Source organism: Erpetoichthys calabaricus, chromosome 7, assembly GCF_900747795.2.
Source record: "Erpetoichthys calabaricus chromosome 7, fErpCal1.3, whole genome shotgun sequence".
Classification (NCBI taxonomy): domain Eukaryota; kingdom Metazoa; phylum Chordata; class Cladistia; order Polypteriformes; family Polypteridae; genus Erpetoichthys; species Erpetoichthys calabaricus.
In genome coordinates this window covers 97675493-97702405 of record NC_041400.2, presented here as the reverse complement: position 1 = coordinate 97702405, position 26913 = coordinate 97675493, and the positions used below count along the sequence as shown (strand labels likewise).

Here is a 26913-nt window from a genome sequence, read left to right as displayed (position 1 = left end):
AGTGCTGATCCAGAATTTCAGTTCCCATGATTGCCTGTGGGAATATGTGGTGCTGCCACAACCCAGGGGGCTGCCATCTAGTGATCTGGGTGAGATGATGTCCTGTACTCATAATCCCTAACCCCACCCCCTTCCTTCCATTCTGAGGGCGTCCCAGCCATTCCACACAATATGTGTAATTTTATTGCACCCTCATGGATAACCTCTGCTTTAGTTGGAACCTAGTGTCATTTTATTGATGCAACACCATGATGAGGTATGCTGCTGTCAGCCTCTTCTGACACTCTCATCTTTCATGCTTCCAGGCTAAATGAATGCTTCCACAGTTTGAGAAGTAAGATATATATTTAAAACATAATTTTATGAGGCAGATTACTCAGATGCTCCATATGTTTGCCATGTGTACTGTTAACTTATTTAAAAACAAAAAGCCCATTGTGCTAGAAAAAAACATAAAATCAGACAATTGGTCAAGGGACTGAAACGTTTTGCAATACACTATATGTATGCATCTAGATTTTTATTTTAGTTTTTACTTTGTCTTGGCATACAGGATGACCCAGGACCATGAGATCATTACTAAAACCTTCATAAAATTCTTACCTATGGCTCAGAGTCATCTCTTTGTGAAGTGCGCAAACTGTTAGGCCTAGATTTTTTTATAAAGGAATAATCAGAGCTCTGTTTATAGATACTGACATATATATCTGGGATACCCAGAGAGCTTAAGTCTTTATGCACAGGGCCATTTCATTAAACTTAAGACAAATGAATTATTTCATATTTTTCAATTTGAAATTCAGATATTTTCTACTGATCTTCGATATTTGCTGTTTTGTCATTTAACATACAGTTTCAAATTTAAATCTAATATAGGCATAAGGTGCAGTGGAATAGGTGTTGTTTTTGAAGGACATTTTTTTATTAATATGAATATTTCACTCTTATTTCTAGGTTGATATGCAATGGGTGCAGGTTTTGGCAGAAGGATGGGCCACCCCACTGAATGGTTTTATGAGGGAGCGAGAATATCTTCAGTGCCTCCACTTCAATTGCCTTTTGGATGGTAATATCTTAAACTCCGGCCTTTTCTTTTTATAAATGTTGTGCAATTAAAAATCTCATTGTTTATATTTTATGTAAAGGATCATTTGTTGTCATCATAAAATCTTGAAAGTACTAACAAATATGTTATTTCATTTATTCTGAGCCATTAGTCGTGCCATTCCAGCTGTATAAGATGGTATTATCCGCTTGTCATTCAGATAAGTAAAATTTCCTTACACTGTGGTTGAACTGGCAAACATAAAAGTGCAATACGCAGCAACATCCGGCTTTCCAAATGTAATCGGAGCGGTCAACTGTGTGCACATTGCTATTGCAATGACGTTGGAAAAGTTACATCAGCCAGGGATGAATCATCAAAAGAATGAGCTAACATTACCTCATATACAGGTGCTGGTCATAAAATTAGAATATCATGACAAAGTTGATTTATTTCAGTAATTCCATTCAAAAAGTGAAACTTGTATATTAGATTCATTCATTACACACAGACTGATGTATTTCAAATGTTTATTTCTTTTAATGTTGATTATAACAGACAACTAATGAAAGTCCCAAATTCAGTATCTCGGAAAATTAGAATATCAATTAAGACTACTGCAAAAAAAGGATTTTTAGAAATGTTGGCCAACTGAAAGGTATGAACATGAAAAGTATGAGCATGTACAGCACTCAATATGTAGTTGGGGCTCCTTTGGCCTGGATTACTGCAGCAATGCGGCGTGGCATGGAGTCGATCAGTCTGTGGCACTGCTCAGGTGTTATGAGAGCCCATGTTGCTCTGATAGTGGCCTTCAGCTCTTCTGAATTGTTGGGTCTGGCATATTGCATCTTCCTCTTCACAATACCCCATAGATTTTCTATGGGGTTAAGGTCAGGCGAGTTTGCTGGCCAATCAAGAACAGGGATACCATGGTCCTTAAACCAGGTACTGGTAGCTTTGGCATCTGTGTGCAGGTGCCAGGTCCCGTTGGAAAATGAAATCTGCATCTCCATAAAGTTCGTCAGCAGCAGGAAGCATGAAGTGCTCTAAAACTTCCTGGTAGACGGCTGCGTTGACCTTGGACCTCAGAAAACACAATGGACCAACACCAGCAGATGACATGGCACCCCAAACCATCACTGACTGTGGAAAGTTTACACTGGACCTCACGCAACGTGGATTCTGTGCCTCTCCTCTCTTCCTCCAGACTCTGGGACCTTGATTTCCAAAGGAAATGCAAAATTTAGTTTCATCAGAGAACATAACTTTGGACCACTCAGCAGCAGTCCAGTCCTTTTTGTCTTTAGCCCAGGCGAGATGCTTCTGACACTGTCTCTTGTTCAAGAGTGGCTTGACACAAGGAATGCGACAGCTGAAACCCATGTCTTGCATATGTCTGTGCATGGTGGTTCTTGAAGCACTGACTCCAGCTGCAGTCCACTCTTTGTGAATCTCCGCCACATTTTTGAATGGGTTTTGTTTCACAATCCTCTCCAGGGTGCGGTTATCCCTATTGCTTGTACACTTTTTTTCTACCACATCTTGTCCTTCCTTTCACCTCTCTTAATGTGCTTGGACACAGAGCTCTGTGAACAGCCAGCCTCTTTAGCAATGACCTTTTGTGTCTTGCCCTCCTTGTGCAAGGTGTCAATGGTCGTCTTTTGGACAACTGTCAAGTCAGCAGTCTTCCCCATGATTGTGTAGCCTACAGAACTAGACTGAGAGACCATTTAAAGGCTTTTGCAGGTGTTTTGAGTTAATTAGCTGATTAGAGTGTGGCACCAGGTGTCTTCAATATTGAACCTTTTCACAATATTCTAATTTTCCGAGATACTGAATTTGGGACTTTCATTAGTTGTCAGTTATAATCATCAACATTAAAAGAAATAAACATTTGAAATACATCAGTCTGTGTGTAATGAATGAATCTAATATACAAGTTTAACTTTTTGAATGGTATTACTGAAATAAATCAACTTTGTCATGATATTCTAATTTTATGACCAGCACCTGTATAGCTGGAACCTATAAAAGTGGCAGCTCCACACAGTCGCAGGTGCTTTTTACAACTAGTGTGGCAAAAGGCAAGCAGTACTTTTAAGGATAGTGAGCCAGCTCAAAGTAAAGTGCAGAGAATCCGTCTATTGTGGTGCTTGGTGCTGTCATTGAATTTCTCATTGAAATACAAAGCATTTCCACTCTATTAATGTTGCTGCTCTATAGTGTACAGAAAGTGTATAGCAGTGTGCAAGTATGTACCTGAATTGATGGTCTATGATGAACCAGACCCTGACTCACCAAATGATCAGCTAGATCATATAGCATTACAACTTTGTTTGAATGTAATTAGCTAAATGTAAAAACAAGTAATCAGATGCAGCATTTATTTTTTAACCAAGTCATTTCATTTGTGGTCAGTATCACATAGTACAACCCTTATATTCCTTAGTTCATAGCCACATGTCTTACGGCATCAGCTATTGCATTTTGTGACTCCATAACAGCCCGTCAGCACACAGCCAGTTGCCCTCCCAGTAGCTTCCAAGGTAGAGGTGTATGTGCAGCCAGCGGCCAAAGACGTATTCGGCACAGCAGCATTCTCACTGCCTGACAATTGCATAGGGGTCAGTTTTTGTAATATTGTCTGAAACATAATAAACACACAGTGTTTATTTTCACAGTGACTATGATATCTGACCACATGTTTTTTCTTTCGGGCACTGTGCGACTTTCTGAACTTGAACTTTTGAGTGTCTCTGCCGCGCTTTTGTTTCTTATAGTACTGAGTAAGCCAACAAATAGTACATTTTTCCTTAACTTCACTTCTCTTTTGTTAAAATTCTTCTTTTTTTCCACGTTCCTTTTCCATTGTTTTTTTTTTACCAAACACTGAATGGAAGGTGATATTTATATTGATTTGAATATTAAAATACGCAAAATTCTGGGAGGAGTCGGGGTGGGGCTGTAGAAGCGTGCATGTGTGTTAAAGTTCATGTTAGTTGGAATTTGTAAAGGGGAAGTGCATGGAACTTGGTGTATGCACAGATTTATGCATCTGGATTTTTTTGTGCATATGCACATTTCCACTATTGTCCGTACGCCATATTTTAGTGTGAACTTTATGCATGGCGTTATACATGAGGCCCCTGGAGCATGCCCAGAGTTCAAGTACCACGTTTAGCTTAGCCTGTTTGAATGGAGACGTAGTAGTGAGCCAGTTCTCAAAAAAAAAAAAAAAAAAATTGAGCGAACCCTGTCGAGTTCACTTTGCCATGACGGGATGATAACTACAAACAAAATAAAACTAGTGGCCACAAATTAGCAATACATTTATATATATCATTGTGCTCACAGAGTTCCAGTCTTGGAGCACAAGTTAGCTGTGCCATGAAGCAGTATCGTGGGACTTGCTTCTTCAATTGCTTTAAGTTGCGGCACTGGATGTAGCTGGAATTAGAGGTGTGAGTAAAAAATAAATTTAAACGGTTAACCAATTTAATATTGAGAAACAGAAAAAAAAAAACTGTACCTAAACCCCACACCCTCCTACCCTTACACCTAATCAGTGTTGGCTTTACAAAGAAAACAGAGCCTCTTTGTCTAATTGCAGATCGACTGTTAAAATTTACACAACTGAATTACATCAAGTGCAACAGGAAAGTGACCTCTGACAGACCCATGTAAAATGGTTTTGAAACCATTTCTCACTCGCTGTCGTCATTTTGCACACTCTCTAATATTAAATGCAAACTTATTAATTCAATGAGTGCCCCCTCACTGGCAGGTGCACCTTTTTTAACACAATCAAGGAAGTAGTAGTGAGGGTATAGTCAAGCAGCGAGCAACAAAAGTAGAGAGAACGCATACCTTAGGGAGGCTGAGATACTGACTTGTGTATGTTTAGACTAAGAAAAAAGTGTCAGAACATTTTCGTAGTAAGGTCACAATATGGTGAGTATAATTAACAATGGTTATGATCATTTGTAACAGTTATTGATGTCAGTGAGCACATGCTACTTTAACTTTTTCCAAATGATGGTGTTACTTGTAGTTGGGCTACTTATTCTGCCTACAGGCACACTAGTAGGTATATTGTTCAACAGTTTAGTTTTTGTAAATATTTTTAACACATGTTTAAAACCGAAGAGCGATTTTTTTTTAAATTTTTTTTTTTATTTTCTTTTATCCTTTTGGTTCCTAATGGAGTAGTGACATGCTTTCTGTGTTTTTTCAATACCTCTTTTTAAGAGTACAGTGGAACCTCGGTTCACGACCATAATTCGTTCCAAAACTCTGGTCGTAAACCGAGTTGGTCGTGAACTGAAGCAATTTCTCCCATAGGATTGTATGTAAATACAATTAATCCGTTCCAGACCGTACGAACTGTATGTATGTATGTATGTGTGTGTGTGTGTGTGTGTGTATGTGTATATGTATATATATATTAGTTTTTAAGCACAAATATAGTTAATTATACCATAAAATGCACAGCGTAATGGTAAACTAAATGTAAAAACATTGAATAACACTGAGAAAACCTTGAACAACAGAGAAAACTAACACTGCAATAGTTCGCGCTATAGTGCTAGGAACCGCTTGCTAAAAACACTTTTTTAATGAGTTTTAAGCACAGGGGAAAAAAATGAACATTTGAAAAATCTGTAATTTAATAAACCACCAAGAAAAGTAACATTGCAACAATGCAGGCTACGAACTGATCACTGTAAATAGAACTGAAAACAAAAACAAGCCTTCTCTACCTTATGCATCCCTCGCTCGCTCTCTTTCTCTCTCTCTCTCTCGCCTGTGTGTGTGTGCGTGCGTCTCTCTTTTGCAGCCTGGAGCGCCTGTGTGTGTGTCTCTCTAGCGTGCTCCTGTGTGTGTGCACGCCTCTCTCTCCCGCACCTGTGTGTATGTGTGTGCGTCTCTCTTTTGTGAGCCTGGAGCGCCTGTGTGTGTGTGTGTCTGTCTAGCGTGCTCCTGTGTGTGTGTGTGCGCCTCTCTCTCCCGCGCCTGTGTGTGTGTGCCAGCGTCTCTCTCTTGCGAGCTTGGAGTGCCTGTGTGTGTGTGTCTCTCTAGAGCGCTCCTGTGTGTGTGTGCGCGGCTCTCTCTGTCTCGCGCTGCCTGTGTGTGTGCCTCTGCCTCTCGCGTTGCCTCTCTCTCGTGCTGCCTGTGTGTGTGTGTGTCGCGCTCTCTCGCTCCCTCTCTTGCTCGCTGCACAGGAAATGCACAGGGAGAGACTGAACATGTACAAACCGCAAGGGAACCTGGCTTGTTTGTATACCGAGTGTGTGGTCGTGAACCGAGGCAAAAGTTTGGCGAACTTTTTGGTCGTAAACAGAGTTGTACGTGTACCGAGACGTTCATGAACCGAGGTTCCACTGTATGTAGAATCCAAATGAGTGATCAGTATTTGTAAGATGGTCAACGTATTCTTGCCATTTGCTAATGAGGTAAGCGCAGCGAATGTAAAATAAGAATGTTGAGTAAATAGGTCATACATAGCCAAATAACATTTATCTCATCCACCATTCATATTTCTTTTTACTTTTATTCTTTTTATACGGTAAATTTACATAGCCAAAAACAAATAGAAGCAGGCTGAATCAAGATACTCACTTCGTGCCTTCCCTACACCAAGTGAGCCAAAGTGAGAGAGAGCACACATCCACAGCTAGTGGGCAGAAACAAAAAAAGGAGATTGCAATACCAAACAGGAGAACAGATGGTGCATGTCTTAAACTCCAGTTCTTTAACCACAAAACATCTACATTAGTCTTAAACAGTCTACATTACTTTGTGTCATACTAGCAGAACTTCTGTAGGAATATAGCATGCTTTCCATGTAAAATTTTAGTACAGTACTTAAAAGAATTCACCAAGAATAAGGCGGACATTAAATGTGCCTCTTTTGAGTTGCTGTAATTTGACATGAATAAATTCAGATTTATGTGCAATTGTTTATACACTTTTGATTCTTTTATATGAAATGTTTACCAAATTTCTTGGACTTTAATATCTCTGGCTGGAGTGTTATTTTCTTGTTTCTGATCTGTGCCGATGGTTTGCACTTTTACTTCCATGAAGAAGACGGAAGACCTGTACACTGTAATAAATCTTTTGTTATGGTTATTATTTCACAGTGGTCACATGTTTTTTCTTTCTCTGTGAGAGGGCTTCTTTAAGGCTTGTTTTGGATCTTAGCTGTAGCACATGGCTAATTATGCATGCAAATATGATACACAGTAATGTGCTACCAGTGCACAGGGATCAGTGATGTTTATCTGGAGGCAGTATTCATAATATTCTCATTGTGATCAAATGTGCCCCTTATATAAAAATACTGCAAGTTTTTTTGTTTGTTTTTTAAATACATGCAAGGGTGGGAAGATTGGCATAGTGATTGGGTTGTGACATCACATGTGCAAGAAGCAGCTCAGCAATGATCTGACATTACCCATACATGAAAGTTCTGTGCATGGCTGCTACAGCTCTGTGATGTCACATTGGCCTCACAAAGCATCATAGGGTGTTAGAAAAAAATTCAACATTGCCAGGTGCAAGATGAATTTAAAGAAATATATTCAACAGATGCGATTCCCAGCAAATGGAGCCTGTGTGTGTGTGTGTGTGTGTGTAAACATGATAACTTCAGTTCGCTTTCACTTAGGACAACCAAATTTTGCATACAAGTATTAGGTACAAAACGTAGATTTCTATCAGCTTTTGGGCTATTTCCATTAACCGGAAGTGGTACTTCACCTTTCATTCATGCAGCTGCAAAGTTTGATATATTCAAGTTTACTTTTATAATAATTCCATCCATTATCCAACCCGCTATATCCTAACTACAGTGTCACAGGGGTCTGCTGGAGCCAATCCCAGCCAACACAGGGCGCAAGGCAGGAAACAAACCCTGGGCAGGGTGCCAGCCCACTGCAGGGCGCGCACACACACACACCCACACACCAAGCACACACTAGGGACAATTTAGGATCGCCAATGCACCTAACTTACATGTCTTTGGACTGTGGGAGGAAACCGGAGTACCCGGAGGAAACCCACACCGACACAGGGAGAACATGCAAACTCCACGCAGGGTGGACCCAGGAAGCGAACCCGGGTCTCCTATCTGTGAGGCAACAGCGCTACCCACTGCACCACCGTGCCGCCCCTTTTATAATAATTGTTCAATATATTATTAATTTGATTTGTTGTTGATGGTTCTTTAATGTACATAATTAAAAATATAATCATTGTCTTGCATTTTACTCCTCAGATGTCCATTCCCATATCTGAATATGTGAGTAAGTCTACAAGTATTAAGTACAAGTTGTCTATAAGTACAAGTTGAGTGGGAAGGTGTCTGTGTGCTGCAAGTTTAGTTCCTGAGTGTTTTTAAGAGTCTTATGGCTTGAGGGAAGAAACTATTACACATTTTGATGGTGAAGGCCAGAATGCTTTTTCCCCGATGTCAGGGGGGTGAATAGTTTATGCGAGTGGATGTGTCGGGTCCGCCACAGTGCTGTTGGCTTTGCAGATACAGCTTGTGATGTACATGACCGTGATTGAGGGAAGAGAGATTCTCGGCTGTCCTCATTATCCGCTGCAGGGTCTTGCAATCCATGACTGTGCAATTCCCAAATCAGACAGTGATGCAGCTGCACAGGATGCTCTCAATAGTCGTCCTATGGAAGGTGGGGTTTTCTCGGCTTTTGCAGGAAGTAAAGACACTGCTGGGTTTTCTCGGCTGTGGAGCTGGTGTTGAGGGACCTGGGGCCTCATGCATAACGCCATGCGTAGAACTCACACTATAACATGGCGTAAGCACAAAAGCAAGAATGTTCGTACGCACAGAAAAATCCAGATGCAGGAATCTGTATGTACGCAAACTTACACGTTCTTCCGCTACATACTTTTCACGCTGATCGGAATTTAACGCACGTGCACGCGCCTTCTGTCCCGCCCTAACTCCTCCCAGAATTACTCCTCTTTGAATATGCAAATCAATATAAATAGCCCTTAAGCTCAGCCTTCTGTGAAAAGACAATGGGAAAAGCACGGGGGAAAATATAAGAATTTCAGCGAATACCAAATGGAGGCAAAGGAAAAACGTACTATTTGTTGGTTTAAACAGTGGTATAATCAACAAAATGAAGTTGGTCAAGTGACAGTGTGTCGGAGAAACTCGAAAGCTCAAGTTCACAAAGTCGCACAGTGCCCGAAATAAAAAAGAAATCACATATCAAAGTCGCCGTGAAAAGGCAAGTCGTAGCCCACCGTCTGAATGTCATATGAAAGCTTATTAGGGTACAGACAAAAAAAAAATAGGCACACAGTGGGGGGAAAAAAGCACGAAATGTCAACTTTAATCTCGAAGTTTCCACTTTAATCACATAGTTTATTTTGCCATTAAAGTAGAACATCATAAACTTCATCTTAAAATCGTTTAATTTACTAGTTTCTCAAATCCCATTGTAACTAAAGTAGCACATTAAATGCTTTGTTCTGTATTTGATCTTCTATGTGCTCTGTGTGTGAATCACTACCTGCTTCTTAAACGGGCTTTCTTTTTCTCCGACAGGACACAGAATCCATTACATTCATGATATTACAGCTCTCTGAATAATTAAAATACTGGGATGTATACGTGATATCTTTTTCATGCTGATAGGATTTAAAGCATGTTATTAAACATGGGAACACGGTGGCGCAGTGCTTGTTCATGTCTCACGCAAGAGGCTTGCTGCGCCATGCGCGACCTTCGATGAAATAATTTATTGCAGCAGTACTGTCTCTTTCAAACGTACTAACCTCCAATTCCTGTCCTTACTTTTCTTTCTCCAAATACCCAATTGCCACACAATCAGCTCTGTAATAGACGTGAAGCCATCTGCAAGCTTAGAACGCCGATTCTTCATAACTTTTAAGGAACATTAATTATTCTATCCATCAATCCTTCCAGTGTCGCATCAGCACAAGCAAGAATACAATGCAATGCAGGAACAATCCATGAACTAGCTAGCGCTGTGGCACCGTGTCCTCACATGTTTAATTATTAACAATACAGATTATTTAAATGAAGTTAAAGTTTTATCTGTATAATATAATCAACATATTTTGCTGCATTTCATCTTAAAAATGATATCGTCATCATATGTAAACATGCGCTTTAAAAAGTGGCGCAGTTTGTGCAATATTATAACTGTAGTGCAAGTTTACAGTGAGGTGATTGTACTTAGAAGTACAAACAGTTCTACAAGGAGCACTTGGACTGATTTAGTGCGTTTATAGTTCTTGGGATGAAACTTTTTCTAAACCACGAAGTCTGTACAGGAAAGTCTCTGAAACGTTTTGCCGTGGCTCAGGCAGCGTCTGTGTCATGCTGTATACCGATAATTCTCTTTCCGATCAGCTGCTGCTGTGATTCCCTACTCAGATACAGTGATATAAATACTTCGAGTGGTGCAGTGAGAGTAATATGGAAAAAGATGATCTGCTGTGGCAACCCTTAATGGGAGCAGCTGAAAGAGGAAGAAGATGTATTGAGAGTAACAACGCTAAAGCAGTTATGGTATTTGGAATACTATGGCTATTCCCTGGACCATTATATTGCTGCAGGTTAATTACAATCAGATGCATTACACTAATAAACAATATGCATTTAGTTTAAGTGTATTTATAAAGCCGTGTCAGGAATGTGGGTCTAAGAAAGAAAGGGTGACCACACAGGAACAGCAGGACTGCTTTGACGCTGGGTGCCGCCAGTCTGCAAAACCGAGCGGAGAAATTGCGTACGCCAGGGCATGAGATACCGTGAAAATGTGTGTGGCTTTATGCCAAGTTTAGGTTTTATACATCGTGATTTGAGCGTGGAAACGTTCGTATGCAACATTTCTGTGCATGCGCACTGTTTATACATGAGGCCCCAGGTAAGGTTCTCCGTCAGGTGAACACCAAGGAATTTGATGCTCCTGACAATCTCCATGCTTGAGTTGTCGATGTACAGCGAAGAATGGTTGCTTCTAGTTCATGCTTGCATAGCAACAGCAGTAGCATGAAATGTCCTCAGAAAGCTTACTAGACCATATGCAATATGTTGATGAACACCAGGAATTCATTTGCCACTGCTACTGAGAAATGTTTGTGAATAACACATTAATGGCTACATAAAAATGACAAGAGATTCATATGCTGTGGTCAAATCATCATGTTAAAAGCTTCAAACTTGAAAAAAAAAACTTTACATTTTGATTTATAATATGGTCTGAGATGTTCTTAAATTTAGTATGTTCAGTTCTGGCTGTGTGGGAAATCGCAATAAAGGGGTGATGGCTTGTATGACCACTTTCCCATGGTTCATGCTTTCCTATGTACTGTACATCTTCCCTGCCTGATTTTGTTGTATTTACATTAATAGTGTTCATTGTGGAAAGATGAAGCATACTTGGCAAACGTTCAAAAATATATGATGGATCTGAATTGGTATATCTATTTGTTCATTATTATTAGTTTTCTATTTTATTTATACATATTCCCTTTAAAAAGAATTTTGCTAAAATCCTGAAAATACATGCTTATAGGTTCAATATTCTGAATAATACTAGTATTACTTACAAAAATAAATTGTTTGCTTAGATATGTTATTTTTAAGTGTTGACAATATTATTCCAAGTGTGGATTTAATTTGTGGTTTTTATTCAACAGGGGGAATCATTAACTTGTCTGTGCCAATAGTTTTGGCTATGAGCAGTGATGATAAAGAAAGACTGGATGGCTTTACTGCTTTTGCTCTTGTCTATGAAGGATGCCGAGTGGCTATTCTCCGCAACCCTGAATTTTATGAACACAGAAAGGAGGAGCGCTGTGCGAGGCAGTGGGGAACAACTTGCAAGGAACACCCATACATCAAGGTAACATCTGAAACTTTTTAAATTTCTGTGTGATATTTTATCAGTGTTGATTTGGGGAGGTTACAGAAGCTTTATGCACTCCAGCTGGGCAAGGTTTTATTTTATCTTTACAAAGTAAATGTAATATCTTTATCTTTGTTTAGTTGCATATTTATTTCATTACTCTTTTCCCTACTTATTTTTTTAACTGGATTTTATTTTTAAAATTAAGTCCTGGTATTTTTTTAAAGCTTGGATCTTTTCAGAATCTTCATTTTTCCTCTCAATGATTCCAGCTGTCACTGAAGGTGTTTCTTGACTTTGAAGCGTGTGTATGTATGTGTATAACTCTTTTCTTAATTAGTGACCAGTTTTTGCTGCTAATTAACTATTTCCCTTTATTTTAATTGACTTTTCTTGAGACTCTGACCGCTGAATTGATTCTTTTTTTCTTAAACGTCACCTAAACAAAAATTTTATGTGAAGTGAGCCAACAGATGACCAACTAAGTTGGGGCCTCAAACTCCAACCAACTTAACTTCATTTAGTTTCTTAATTTGAAGCCAATTCTCGTTGCTAATTAAACCTATTATTTAATTCCATGGCGCTCATTCTGCCACGACAGACATTTCCAAAACTGTTGATTTTCTTTTTAAGAGCACTGTCAAAATGTTTTGTGGACCTGAGCAGATCAACATTACTGAGGCCTTCACCTTCCTTTATTTTCAGTTATTGTGTGATGGACGCAGGTTGTTGATTATGTGTTGGTACATTTTGTGTCTTAATATCGTTTTGTTGCTAATTAAGGGGAAAAAAAAGACATAATTAAGGGGCCTGAGTCTTAAGTTGTGAATCAATTAACATTAAGGCAGGGCGGCACGGTGGCGCAGTGGTAGCGCTGCTGCCTTGCAGTTAGGAGACCCGGGTTCACTTCCCGGGTCCTCCCTGCGTAGAGTTTGCATGTTCTCCCCCTGTCTGTGTGGGTTTCCTCTGGGTGCTCTGCTTACCTCCCACAGTCCAAAGACATGCAGGTTAGGTGCATTGGTGATTCTAAATTGTCCTTGGTGTGTGTGTCTGCCCTGCGGTGGGCTGACGTCCTGCCCAGGGTTTGTTTCCTGCCTTGCACCCTGTGTTGGCTGGGATTGGCTCCAGCAGACCCCCACGACCCTGTAGTTAAGATATAGCGGGTTGGGTTGTTCTCGTCCATTATAGGAGATGGATGTCTGAAGCAGAGCTCCGCTAGCAGCAGCTTTATTTTCCCTCGTATTTCATATTATTTAGAGGTATCCTGTATTTAACCCGACCAAGGAACTTCCACTACAATATACAAGCATGAGTAACAAGAAGAAAAGTCGGAAAGAACCAGAAAAGAAACTTAAAGCTGCTTCAAAGTCTGGACAGACATCCGGCCCAAGTGCAAGGTATGGCCTCTCAGAGACTGACCTGGAACAGGTAGACGAATGCGCAGATCTCCTGGGATCCCGCTCCATTGTATCGTCTCCAGTCGAGAGTGAAAACGAGAGCGAAGGTGCAAGTGATACAGGTCGCGCTGGATCGCCGATTTCTGAGGATCATTCGAGACTAGAAAAGGCCCTACAGGATGTGCTCTCATCTACTCATCGAAAGCCCGCAGCATCTGCTGTAACAGGAGCTGCATTTCCACTCACGGAACACGAAATCCGAAGCGAATTGTCCGAACTGAAAGAGACGATTGCTACACTGGCTGCCGCCATGGCTACGGCCATAAATGAGCTTAAGAAGGATAATAAGGATAATAAGAATGAGCTTAAGAAATCTAACATTGAGTTTAAGTAGGATATCATCGAGATTAAAAAGGATAACAAAGACCGGGAAACACGTCTATTTAAACGTTTTGACGTGAACTTTAAAGGCATGTTGGAGAAACTAGAGGAACACATCTAAGAAAATAGATCCAAACTGAAAATGCTTGCCGACCAGATTAATGACGTTACAGATCAGCTGGATGATGTTAAGCAGGCATTCACGGCTCGAGTTGAAACAGCGGAACAATTGGCGTCTAACGCCGATGAAAAAGCCACAGCTGCGAATTCCGAATGCAAAAAACTTGGAGACAGACTTGCGGCCCTGGAAGATGGGTACAGTAGAAGTAATATAAGAATTGAGGGTATACCTGAGAAACGAGAAAGCGCAAGCTCAGTGAAATTTGCAGTAGAATTACTGTCTAAAATAATTGGAGATGATTTTAAACTTGACATTGAGATAGCAGCTGCTTATCGCACATACAGGTCAAGTACCTTTAAACCTTGGTCTTTTATTGTCCGCTTCAAGCGACTACGATGTAAGCTTGATGTGATGGCACTTCTCAGACACAAGCAAGAGATTATATTTGAAAATAATCTTATTCGTATTTTCCCCGACTTCTCACGATCAACAGCTGCAAAACGTGCAGCCTACTTTGACATTAAAAAGTTGCTAAGGAATGCCGATATCAAATACAGCCTCTTGTATCCCACCAAACTGAAAGTGGAAGTTCAAGATCAATATTAGATTTTTTCAAGCAAGGAAGAAGCTGAAAACGAATTAAAGAAGCTGTTTCCGACATTCTTTTGAAAGTTAATAAGGAGCCGTATTCTATCAAGGCATGGGAAGGCCTATCATCTGCTCTCGGATCCAATTTTAAAGAGACTGGTATTATAATTATACATCCTTTTCTTTATCTGCACATTATATGTTTATGTCTTAATTAGAGTTATAGACGTGAGTGTAGAAGTAATTAAAGTAGGATTTTTTTTTTTTTTGTTGTTTTTTTGTTTTACTACCTTAAAGTAGACTGTTTAACATCGTACTCTTGGTTTATTGCTATTTCTACTATTACATTACTATTACATTTAAACAATTACTTTTATACTATTACATTATACTATTACAGTAGGAATTTCCATGTTTATCCTAGACTACTTTTTAAAATCATTCCCAGGGTTCATTCTTTTTTTTATCTTAATATCTTAAATTTGCTGAAGATTATTTTAAGCTTAAAGACTGTTAATGATTATATTTTCGGCAGATAGTATTAAGAATTCAGCTGCAATAGATATCTCTTTGTTTTAATTCTCTAACACCGCTGCGGGGTGGGGTTTGTTTTGTTTTGGACGTGCTCTGTCTCTTCGTATGTCAGAGGACCGGGACATCGCGAAGTGGGATCATGCCTCATGTGGGGAGGCAAAATGGGGGGGGGGGAATAAAGGGGGGAGAGAAGGAGAGCAGGCTATATCTAATCTATTCTTCTAATCCCTATAACTATAAATAGCAATGCAACAATAGGCTAAAATGCAATAACTCACGGGGAATTTTGAAACTAAGATTAAAACTGCCTCATTACCAGTTAAGACTATAAAATGACATTAAAAAAAATCAGAATCAATGTCTCCATGATGGGAAAGTTAACTTTGTGAGCTGGAATGTTAAAGGCCTGAATCACGAATTAAAGAGAAAGAAAGTATGCTCTCACCTAACAGGCTTAAACGCTAAAATAGTATTTTTACAAGAGACCCACTTACTAAGCAAGGATCAGTTCAGACTACAAAAAGACTGGACTGGCCAAATGTTCCATTCTAGCTTTATAAAGAAAACTAGAGGGGTGGGAATTCTCATACACAGAACAGTTCCATTTGTAGCATCAGATGTAGTATCGGACCCTGAAGGGAGATATGTGATGGTCATGGGCAACTTACATAACAGTAAAATGATTTTGATAAATGTTTATGCACCCAATGTGGATGATAAGGAATTCATGCAAAATCTATTTGCATCCATTCCCAATGTGAACACTCATAAAATTATAATGGCTGGGGACTTTAATTGTGTTTTAAATCCACTCATAGATAGGACTTCTGTGACAGGGGGGACGACATCTAATACTGCAAAGACAATTACACAGTTTTTAAATGATCACAACTTATCAGACCCCTGGAGGTTTCTTAACCCAAACTCAATAACATATTCGTTCTACTCACCAGTGCATTATAGCTACTCAAGAATTGATTATTTTTTTATAGATAATAATTTCCTGCCTACAATTAAATCATGCAAATACAACACAATTGTTATCTCCGACCATGCCCCTCAAGTCCTTGAGCTAAAATCATTAAGCCCCTCACACTCACCTCGCAGATGGCACCTTAACCCTCTTCTATTAGCAGACGAGAACTGCACAGAATTTATATCCAAATAAATCAGCTTCTTCCTAGAGACAAACACGCCCACAGAGGTTTCTGCAGGAATATTCTGGGAAACTCTAAAGGCCTTCTTAAGAGGACAGATTATTTCATTTCCTTCCCACAGAAATAAATTAGAAACCAAGAAAGTGTCAGAGCTAAGAAGCAAAATTACTAGAATAGATGAAGAACAAGCCAGGCGTCCAAGTGAAGCTCTCCACAGGAAAAGGCAGGCCCTGCATACAGAACTTAACATCTTAACAACTAAAGAAACTGAACAACTTATTTATAAGTCTAGACAGCATTACTATGAACACAGAGAAAAAGCTAATAAGCTTTTAGCTCAACAAATTCACAAACAAGAAGTTCGCAATACAATACAAGTAATCACCAACACGAATGGAGAAGAAATTATTGACCATAAAAATATAATGCACGCATTTAGAGATTATTATAAATCCTTATATTCTACTGAGCTCAAAGAAGACAACACACAATCTAATGCATTTCTGGATACATTAGAGACCACAAATAAATGCTTTAAGTGCTGAGGAACTGGATAAACCTCTAACGCTAACAGAATTACTAGATGCTATAAAGTCACTACAAAGCGGGAAATCAGCAGGCCCTGATGGTTACCCCGTAGAATTTTATAAGAAATTCTCCACTCAGTTAGCTCCCCTGTTATTGGCAACATTTACAGAAGCTAGAGACAACCAAATACTACCTCAAACATTTCGTCAAGCATTAATCACCGTCTTTCCTAAACAAAATAAGGACTTGTTACAATGTGCATCATACAGACCAATTTCACTCCTGAATAATGATGTTAAGATACTCTCAAAAATTCTAGCTAGAAGGATGGAGAAAGTGCTGCCCTCGGTAATATCACAGGATCAAACTGGATTTATTAAAGGCCGACATCTATCTTCCAATCTCCGACGCTTGTTTAATATTATTTATTCACCAGCAAAATCAAACACCCCAGAGATATTACTATCATTAGATGCAGAAAAAGCATTTGATATGATTGAATGGAACTAACTTTTCACTGCATTGGAGAAATTTGGGTTTGGCCCGAATATTTGTGCATGGATCAAACTACTGTATACCAATCCAGAAGCTTCAGTTTGTATTAATAACATTTGCTCAGACTACTTTAAGCTAGAACGTGGTACCAGACAAGGATGTCCCTTGTCGCCACTGCTGTTTGCAATCGCCATTGAACTACTGGCAGTTCACTGCCGAAATTCTTATCAGATAAAGGGGATTGTCAGAGAAGGACTGGAACAGAAAATTTCTCTCTATGCAGATGATATGGTTTTATATATGTCAGACCCAGAAAACGCTGTCCCTGCAGTTTTAACATTGCACTAACAGAATTTCAAAAGATATCTGGTCTTAAAATTAATCTGAATAAAAGTATACTCTTTCCAGTGAATTCACAAGCATACAATATTAGACTGGACACCCTACCTTTTACCATAGCAGATCAGTTTAAATACCTAGGGGTAAATATCACAAGTAAACATAAAGCTCTTTATCAACAAAATTTTGCCGTCTGTATGGAAAAAATTAAGCAAGACTTGAATAGATGGTCAACCCTTCATCTCACTCTAGCCGGAAGAATTAACGTTGTTAAGATGAATATCCTTCCTAAACTTTTTTTTTATTTCAAAACATTTCAATATAGATCAATAAATCGTTTTTTAAACAGATTCAACAATAACCTCATTCATTTGGAACTCAAAACACCCACGTATCCGAAGAGCGACCCTACAAAGACCTCAGGCAGAAGGTGGCATGGCTTTACCTAATTTTCAGTTTTATTACTGGGCAGCAAACATACAAGCCATAAAAACCTGGACACAAATAAATGAACATACACAGGCTTGGTCCGCAACAGAAGTAAAATCCTGTAGTACTTCTTTATACTCCCTGCTCTGCTCTCCAATAAATGCAAGTTATCGCAAATATACTAATAACCCAATTGTGCTTTACTCACTCAGAATATGGAACCAAATTAGAAAGCATTTTAAGATGGAAAATCTTTTATCGGTGGCACCTCTGCAAGAGAACCACTTCTTTCAACCATTGCAAACATATCCAGTTTTTAATACCTGGAAAAGTTTTGGGATTAAAATGCTCAGAGATCTTTATATTGACAACAGATTTACATCTTTTGAACAATTACGTTCCAAATTCAACCTCCCAGCTACACATTTCGTTCACTATCTTAAATTAGAAATTTTGTTAAACAGAAATTGCCCGATTTCCCCCACCTCGCACCCCCCACAATGCTGGAAAAAATACTGCTCAATTTCGAGGAATTAAACACCATTTCCGCATTATATAAAATTCTATTAGAGTCCCTACCTTTCAAAGATCCAAGAGGACATTGGGAAGAAGATCTCTTAATCAATATATCAGAAAAGGAGTGGAAGGTAGCAAAGCAGAGAATTCACTCAAGCTCCATATGCGCAAAGCATAGAATTATTCAACTAAAAATTATATATCGAGCTCATCTGTCTCGCTTAAAACTGTCCAAAATGTTTCCAGGGCAAGATCCAACCTGCGAACGCTGCAACCAAGCTCCTGCCTCACTGGGTCACATGTTCTGGGCCTGCACCCAACTAACATCATTTTGGACCAAAATATTTAAGTGCCTTTCAGACATCCTTGGTATCACAATCCCTCCTAACCCATTAACAGCTGTGTTCGGTGTTCTTCCAGACGGACTTGAAGTGGAGAAGGACAAGCAAACGGTGATTGCATTCACTACGCTTTTGGCACGCTGACTTATTCTGTTAAATTGGAAGAATCCTAATTCTCCTCTGATAAGTCAATTGGAAACCGATGTTTTTTTATTATTTGAAATTGGAAAAAATCAAATTCTCAGTTAGAGGACCTGTACAAATTTTTTTCAAAACCTGGCAGGATCTAATCAATATTATTTTAGAATAAGAGAAATAACTATTACTGCATTTAATTGCCTTCTCCATCTCTTATTTTCATATATATTTATTTCTCCCTTTCTTTTGTTTATTGCTGCCATATTAAAAAGCCCTAAGCAATTCTCCTTTGGCTAAGCTCTCCTTTTCAGGGGTGGTCTTCAATTTTGTTTGGTTATAAATTTATCTATTTGTATGGAATGATTACAATAAAAATTAATAAATAAAAAAAAAAAAAAGATATAGCGGGTAGGATAATGGATGGAATGGATTAAGGCAAAGAGTTAATTAGAAGCAAAATCTGGTTAGAATGAAAACCTGAAGCCACAGTAGCTCTCCAGGACTGGAGTTGGAGACCCCTGCTCTATAACTTAACCCAGTCAGCTAAAAAAGGGAAAATCTGAAAGCTCACAGCAGTCTTTAGTATCACATGCATTACATGCAAATTACTTCTCCCCTGAAATGTAAATATCTGTTAAATTGCTAAAACAGCTTCATTATCACTCGCACCCAACAAGTTCGTATGCAACCTTGGGGTGGTGTTTGATGACCAGATGTCTTTCAGGGACCATGTTGCTATGGTCTCTCTGTCTTGCAGATTCACTCTATACAATATTTGCAAGGTCAGACCATATGTGACAGAGTATTCAGCACAACTCTTTGGTCTTGTCTAGACTACTGCAACTCTCTGCTGGCAGGAGTGCCTGAATGTGTCACCAAGCTACTGTAGATAACTGGTGTTCAACCACCTGAGGGAGATGCATGTCATTCTTTGTTCCAGAGCACTATGTTGGCTTCCAGTATCAGCATGTATTAAGTTCAAATTCCTGATGCTTGCCTACAGTGTAGTCAATGGGTCAGCATCTATATTTACATGGAGATGCTTGTGAGGTCCTATGCTCCTTCTCGACCACTCAGGTCTGCTGATGAACAGCATCTTGTGAGGTCACCAATGTGTGGCATCACATCTCACCTCAGATTCTTCATTTGTATCTCTGTTTGTAACTGAAGCAGGGAACTGCTTCTTAATTTATGTGAGATAGGATTTTGGGGCTCACTGTCATTGTGGCTAATGATTGGCAGGTACCTGGATTTGACAAGCAGCATATCAGGTTTATTAATTTACAGTTCATCCGGAAAGTAGTCACAGCGCATCACTTTTTCCACATTTTGTTATGTTACAGCCTTATTCCAAAATGGATTAAATTCATTTTTTTCCTCAGAATTCTACACACAACACCCCATAATGACAACGTGAAAATAGTTTACTTGAGGTTTTTGCAAATTTATTAAAAATAAAAAAACTGAGAAATCACATGTACATAAGTACACAGCCTTTGCTCAATACTTTGTCGATGCACCTTTGGCAGCAATTACAGCCTCGAGTCGTTTTGAATATGATGCCACAAGCTTGGCACACCTATCCTTGGCCAGTTTCACCCATTCCTCTTTGCAGCACCTCTCAAGCTCCATCAGGTTGGATGGGAAGCGTCGGTGCACAGCCATTTTAAGATCTCTCCGGAGATGTTCAATCGGATTCAAGTCTGGGCTCTGTCTGGGCCACTCAAGGACATTCATAGAGTTGTCCTGAAGCCACTCATTTGATATCTTGGCTCTGTGCTTAGGGTCGTTGTCCTGCTGAAAGATGAACTGTCGCCCCAGTCTGAGGTCAAGAGCGCTCTGGAGCAGGTTTTCATCCAGGATGTCTCTGTACATTGCTGCAGTCATCTTTCCCTTTATCCTGACTAGTCTCCCAGTTCCTGCCGCTGAAAAACCATCCCCACAGCATGATGCTGCCACCAACATGCTTCACTGTAGGGATGGTATTGGCCTGGTGATGAGCAGTGCCTGGTTTCCTCCAAACGTGACACGCCTGGCATTCACACCAAAGAGTTCAATCTTTGTCTCATCAGATCAGAGAATTTTCTGAGAGTCCTTCAGGTGCCTTTTGGCAAACTCCAGGCAGGCTGCAATGTGCCTTTTACTAAGGAGTGGCTTCCGCCTGGCCACTCTACCATACAGGCCTGATTGGTGGATTGCTGCAGGGATGGTTGTCCTTCTGGAAGGTTCTCCTCTCTCCACAGAGGACCTCTGGAGCTCTGACAGAGTGACCATCGGGTTCTTGGTCCCCTCACTGACTAAGGCCCTTCTCCCCCGATCGCTCAGTTTGGATGGCCGGCCAGCTCTAGGAAGAGTCCTGGTGGTTTCGAACTTCTTCCACTTACGGATGACGGCGGCCACTGTGCTCATTGGGACCTTCAAAGCAACAGAAATTTTTCTGTAACCTTCCCCAGATATGTGCCTCGAGATAATCCTGTCTCTGAGGTCTACAGACAATTCCTTTGACTTCATGCTTGGTTTGTGCTCTGACATGAACTGTCAACTGTGGGACCTTCTATAGACAGGTGTGTGCCTTTCCAAATCATGTCCAATCAACTGAATGTATCACAGGTGGACTCCAATTAAACTGCAGAAACATCTCAAGGATGATCAGGGCAAACAGGATGCACCTGAGCTCAATTTTGAGCTTCATGGCAAAGGCTGTGAATACTTATGTACATGTGCTTTCTCAATTATTTTATTTTTTAATAAATTTGCAAAAATCTCAAACTTTTTTCATGTTGTCATTATGGGGTGTTGTGTGTAGAATTCTGAGGAAAAAAAAGAATTTAATCGTTTTGGAATAAGGCTGTAACATAACAAAATGTGGAAAAAGTGATGCGCTGTGAATACTTTCCGGATGCACTGTATGTGACATAGGGTCTGAGGCTCACTGTCAATGTGGCTAATGATTGGCAAGCACCTGGATTTGACAAGCAGCATAGCAGACTTGTTAATTTATGTGAGATAGGGTCTGTGACTGTCTTTGTGGTTAATAAAATGGTAGGTACCTGGATTTGACAAGCAGCAGAGCAGGTGGAAAATGTCAGAAGAAAGTACAGTGTGTTTTTTTATCTACTTTAATTAAATATGGAAAGTTATTAGATATTAAACTAACGTTTATATTCACTGCCAAGCTCTAAAGTGGATGTTTGAGCTTAGAAATATTTGTTGCAGTTCTGCTAAAGTCAAATCTGGTTGAAGCTAGTGCCTCCCTGAGAGATGCTAGTTGCTCTCAGATCTTTGCTAAATGGAGAACGTTTGTAGTCTAACCATGTCCCTTAAACATCCATCCATTCATTATCCAACCCGCTATATCCTAACTACAGAGTCACGGGGGTCTACTGGAGCCAATCCCAGCCAACACAGGACGCAACGCATGAAACAAACCCCGGGCAGGGTGCCAGTACACCACAGGGCACACACTAGGGACAATTTAGGATCGCCAATGCACCTAACCTGCATATCTTTGGACTGTGGGAGGAAAGCGGAGCACCCAGAGGAAACCCATGCAGACACGGGGAGAACATGCAAATTCCATGCAGGGAGGACCCGGGAAGAGAACCCAGGTCTCCTTACTGCGAGGGGGCCACCATGCCGCCCGTGTCCCTTAAACATTTATTTGGTATTATAATATGCTTTTATTGGTCCTTGCCCACTGCCTTGTGTTCAAGAATAAATATTTACAAAATATTTAAAATACAGGCTGCACATTTATGTGGCATAATCAATGAATTGAAAGTTTTAAGCATTGTACAGAAAAGAACAAGTAAAAAAGAAATCTTGTGAAGTATGTATAATGACCATCCCCTGTATGTCCCTTTACTGAGTTATGCAAGTGTTTAAATTGGCCCAAGGAATACCATCGTTCCTGGCTTGTTTTATACCCATTGCTTGAAGTAAGACAATACACTATACTGGCACTCCTCTGTTTGTGCTTTGTAAACCAGAGCATAGTGTCACAACGTGGTCTGACCTCCAAGAGGCCACAGCAGTATCTCTTCGATATTGCATGTATTTTACCACCAAGGGAGACCACACACCCCATGCTGTTCTTGGAAGTATATGCATACAAGTGTGCTCACCAATCCAGGTGGGAAAAAGTCGCTGGAATTTGTATATATTGTATACTGCGTTGCTAGGTGTAAGAAGAAGCGGACAGAATCGGGAGTACCATGTGTACCCTTCTCTCCCCCTCCCAGTTTTCTTCTGATGGGCTTTATAGCATTCTTGCTAACCATGCTATCCTTGAGCTTTGCATCTGCTAGTGGCTTTCATTTGTTTAAAGTGGAAAGCCCCCATTCTCTACACGATTCCTTTTTAGCGCTCAGCTGAAAAAAGGACACAGCATGTTACTCTAGCCTTCTCACTGCATTATTATCGACACATAAAAAATTAACGGACCTATGTTTTTTTTATTTTCTATACCTTCACTAGATTTTGATGAAAGCATTTTTTAAGATTTTCAGATATTTATTTTTTTCTATTGTAGAGATTGTTTTCAACCCCTAAATAAATACTGAAACCAAGATAAATGGGGAGGGATCCAGCCATAAAAATCATGACGAAACCTATAAAAGATTGGCCCCCACATAGAAGTGAAAAAGATGAAGAGGAAGGAAAAAAGATGGAAATATCTAAATGTCCTTTATTTGAAGATACCTACTGCCTTAGATCTACAATCCTGCCAAATTTCAGAACTGTAACTAGATAGGCAATAGTGTTTTTCTTAAGGGAGTATATATAAAATGCAAAATTGACTCACTCACTCACCAGCCACTTTATTAGGCACACCTGTTCAAATGCTTGTTAATTCAAATATCTAATCTGCAAATCACATGGCAGCAACTCAATGCATTTAGGCATGTAGACATTGTCAAGACGACCTTGTTTAAGTTCAAACAGACTATCAAAATGAGGAAGAAAGGTGATTTAAATGACTTGGAACTTGGCGTAGTTGTTGGTGCCAGAATTGCTGGTTTGAGTATTCTAGAAACTTCTGATCTGCTGGGATTTTCATGCATACTATCTCTAGGTTTTACAGAGAATGGTCTGAAAAAGTGAAAATATCCAGTGAGCAGCAGTTCTCTGGGTGAAAATGCCACATTGACGTCAGAGGAGACTAGCCAGACTGGTTCATGCTGATAGAAAGGCAACAGTAACTTAACCAGTCGTTACAGCCGAGTTATGCAGAAGAGCATCTCTGAATGCACAACACTTTGATCCTTGAAGTATATGCTACAGCAGCAGGAGACCACATTGGGTGAAGCTAAGAATAGGCTCCCCAGAATTGGACAACAAAAGATTAGAGAAACATTGCCTGGTCTGATGAATCTCAATTTCTGCTGCGACATTCAGATGGTATGGTCAGAATTTGGTGTCAATAACATGATTGGTAGTGGTGGTGTAATGGAGAGGGGGATATTTTCTTTGCATGCTTTGGGCCCCTTAGTGCCATCTGAACATCATTTAAATTCCACAGGCTACCTGAGTATTGTTGCTGACCATGTCCATCCCTTTATGGCCACAGTACACCCATCTTCTTATGGCTACTTCCAGCATGATACCTCACCATGTCACAAAGCCCTTATCATATCAAAATGGTTTCTTGAACATGACAATGAGTTCACTGTACTCAAATAGCCTCCAGATCTCAATCCAACAGAGCACCTTTGGGATGTGGTGGAATGGAAGATTTGCCTCATGAATGTGCAGCCGACAATTCTGCAGCAACTATTTGATGCTATCATTTCAATATGTACCAAAATCCCTGAGGAATGTTTGTTACCTTGCTGAATATTACGGCAGTTCTGAAGGCAAAAGGGGGTCCAACCCAGTACTAGCAAAGTGTACCTAATAAAGTGGCCAGGGAGCAAGTGAGAGAGAGAGAGGGGTTAACTATTAACTTAATTAACTCTGAGTTATATTCTGAGCTATTGACTGCTTCCCTTCACCTTTTAAAGTATCATTTTAACTTATATGTAATATAGTCCCCATTGTAAACTATTGAGTTTATTTGATTTATAGTTTAGGATTGCCTATTCCAGCAGCAGTCTCCAGATAAGTCTGGGGAATTCCCAGGTGATCCAAGGCCATCCCAGAGAGATAATTCTAACACATGCCATGGGTTTGCCCCAGTTGTTCTCCTAGTTGGCAGTATCTAGTACACACCCAGTGAGAGGTATTCAAGCAACATCCTCATTATTTGTTGAGACTCTCATCTGTCTACTCTCACTCGGGGAGATGCAGCAATTATTCTCTCTGCTATCTTTGCAAGAGCTTTGTGCTCATAGTATGGGTAAGCCCAATGACTTTCAATTTCACAATCAGTGTGCCATTGTAACTAATACTTGATCTTTGTGTTTTGTTATTTGTCCTTCAAAATTTTGGACGTTGAGCAAATGAATAAATATTTGCATTATTTGCCATAGCTTTAAATCCTTTCAGTGTCATCTGCCTTTTTTCTTTTTAACTTACCCCTTTCTGTGAAGTTTATTACCTTACTTGTACCCAGCTGCTGATAATTAGCCATGAGTGGTGTAGACAAAAATGGAAACAATACTGAATGTTAAAAGAGAGAAAATTGCTGCCATTTTTACTTTGTAGTTCATTAAAAAACATTTCCCATAATTGATTAGACACTGGAACTGAAGTAATTGCTTGCCTTTAGCATTCAGTGTTGGGACCATTTTGATACAATAAATGGAGAAAGGCTGAAAAGAATGAAAAAAAGTACATCTCACTAAACAATGAGATAAGGTAAAGGTAAGAATGATGCACATATTATGATACTGGTTGACATTAAATCTGCAGACACAGGGGTCTGAACCCCATGAGGATTCTAATAAATGTGCATGATATATCTCCTGGAGTCCTGGGAATTTATTGTCTATAAATGACTGGTGACCTGTTATAGCCTGGTTGGACTTGGCATGAAGAAGTTACATGGACCTGCCACATGGGCATCATCACAAGACTACATGTGGTATCAGATGTGATGACAGAGTGCAAAAAGGCATGTGTGAGACAGATTGTGCGGTTATATTTTTGCTGTTCTCCTAAGAATGTGAATTTATCACATTAGTATTTGCTTTGCTCTTTGGCCAGCAGTTGTACTGGTTTAAAAATTTTAGCAATATACCTTCTAGTACTATGGAAATGATCACAAATTAATGCTGTTATACATGTAGTCAAATCATATTTTTTATAATACATTAAAAAGATAACTTTTTTTTTCCTTTCTAGATGGTAATGGAGAGTGGAGACTGGTTAGTAGGCGGAGATCTTGAAGTTTTAGATCGAATTTATTGGAATGATGGCTTAGATCAGTATCGTCTTACACCTGCTGAACTGAGGCAGAAGTTTAAAGACCTGAATGCTGGTACTTGGTGAAAGTAACTTTTTACGTTTATAAATTTCAGAATAATAGTAATGTGTTATTGGTAAAATCTAGGTGCAGCCTTTCTTCTAAAATGGATCGTATATGAGATATTAAGTAAAAACATGTTTTATTAATTACAGTATACGTGCAGCACTTGCATCTTCTCATATAGAAATATCACTGCAGACAAAATAGCAAATATCAAAAAGTTTTCTTTTGTTATTTTGTATAGATGCTGTATTTGCCTTCCAGTTACGCAATCCAGTTCATAATGGACATGCCTTACTAATGCAGGACACTCACAAGCGCCTCATTGACCGTGGTTATAGACGGCCAGTTCTTCTCCTCCATCCTCTTGGTGGCTGGACCAAAGACGATGATGTTCCTTTAATGTGGCGCATGAAGCAGCATTCTGCAGTGCTGGAGGAGGGCATTCTTAATCCAGAAACAACTGTTGTAGCTATTTTTCCTTCTCCAATGATGTATGCAGGACCAACAGAGGTAAGCATGTATCATTTACACCGTGCCATTTCAAAAAAAAAAAAAAAATATATATATATATGTA

General features: G+C 39.6%; 1 protein-coding gene across 1 annotated transcript in view; it reads left to right on the top strand.

Moving 5' to 3' along the window:
- Positions 1–26913, top strand: part of LOC114654132 (bifunctional 3'-phosphoadenosine 5'-phosphosulfate synthase 1) — a 75007-nt gene that overhangs the window by 9718 nt on the left and 38376 nt on the right. Inside the window, exons 3-6 of the mRNA XM_051929459.1 lie at positions 955–1066; positions 11756–11961; positions 26213–26348; positions 26581–26849. Of these exons, the coding sequence (XP_051785419.1) occupies positions 955–1066; positions 11756–11961; positions 26213–26348; positions 26581–26849 (723 nt within the window). The remainder of the gene's footprint in view (positions 1–954; positions 1067–11755; positions 11962–26212; positions 26349–26580; positions 26850–26913) is intronic.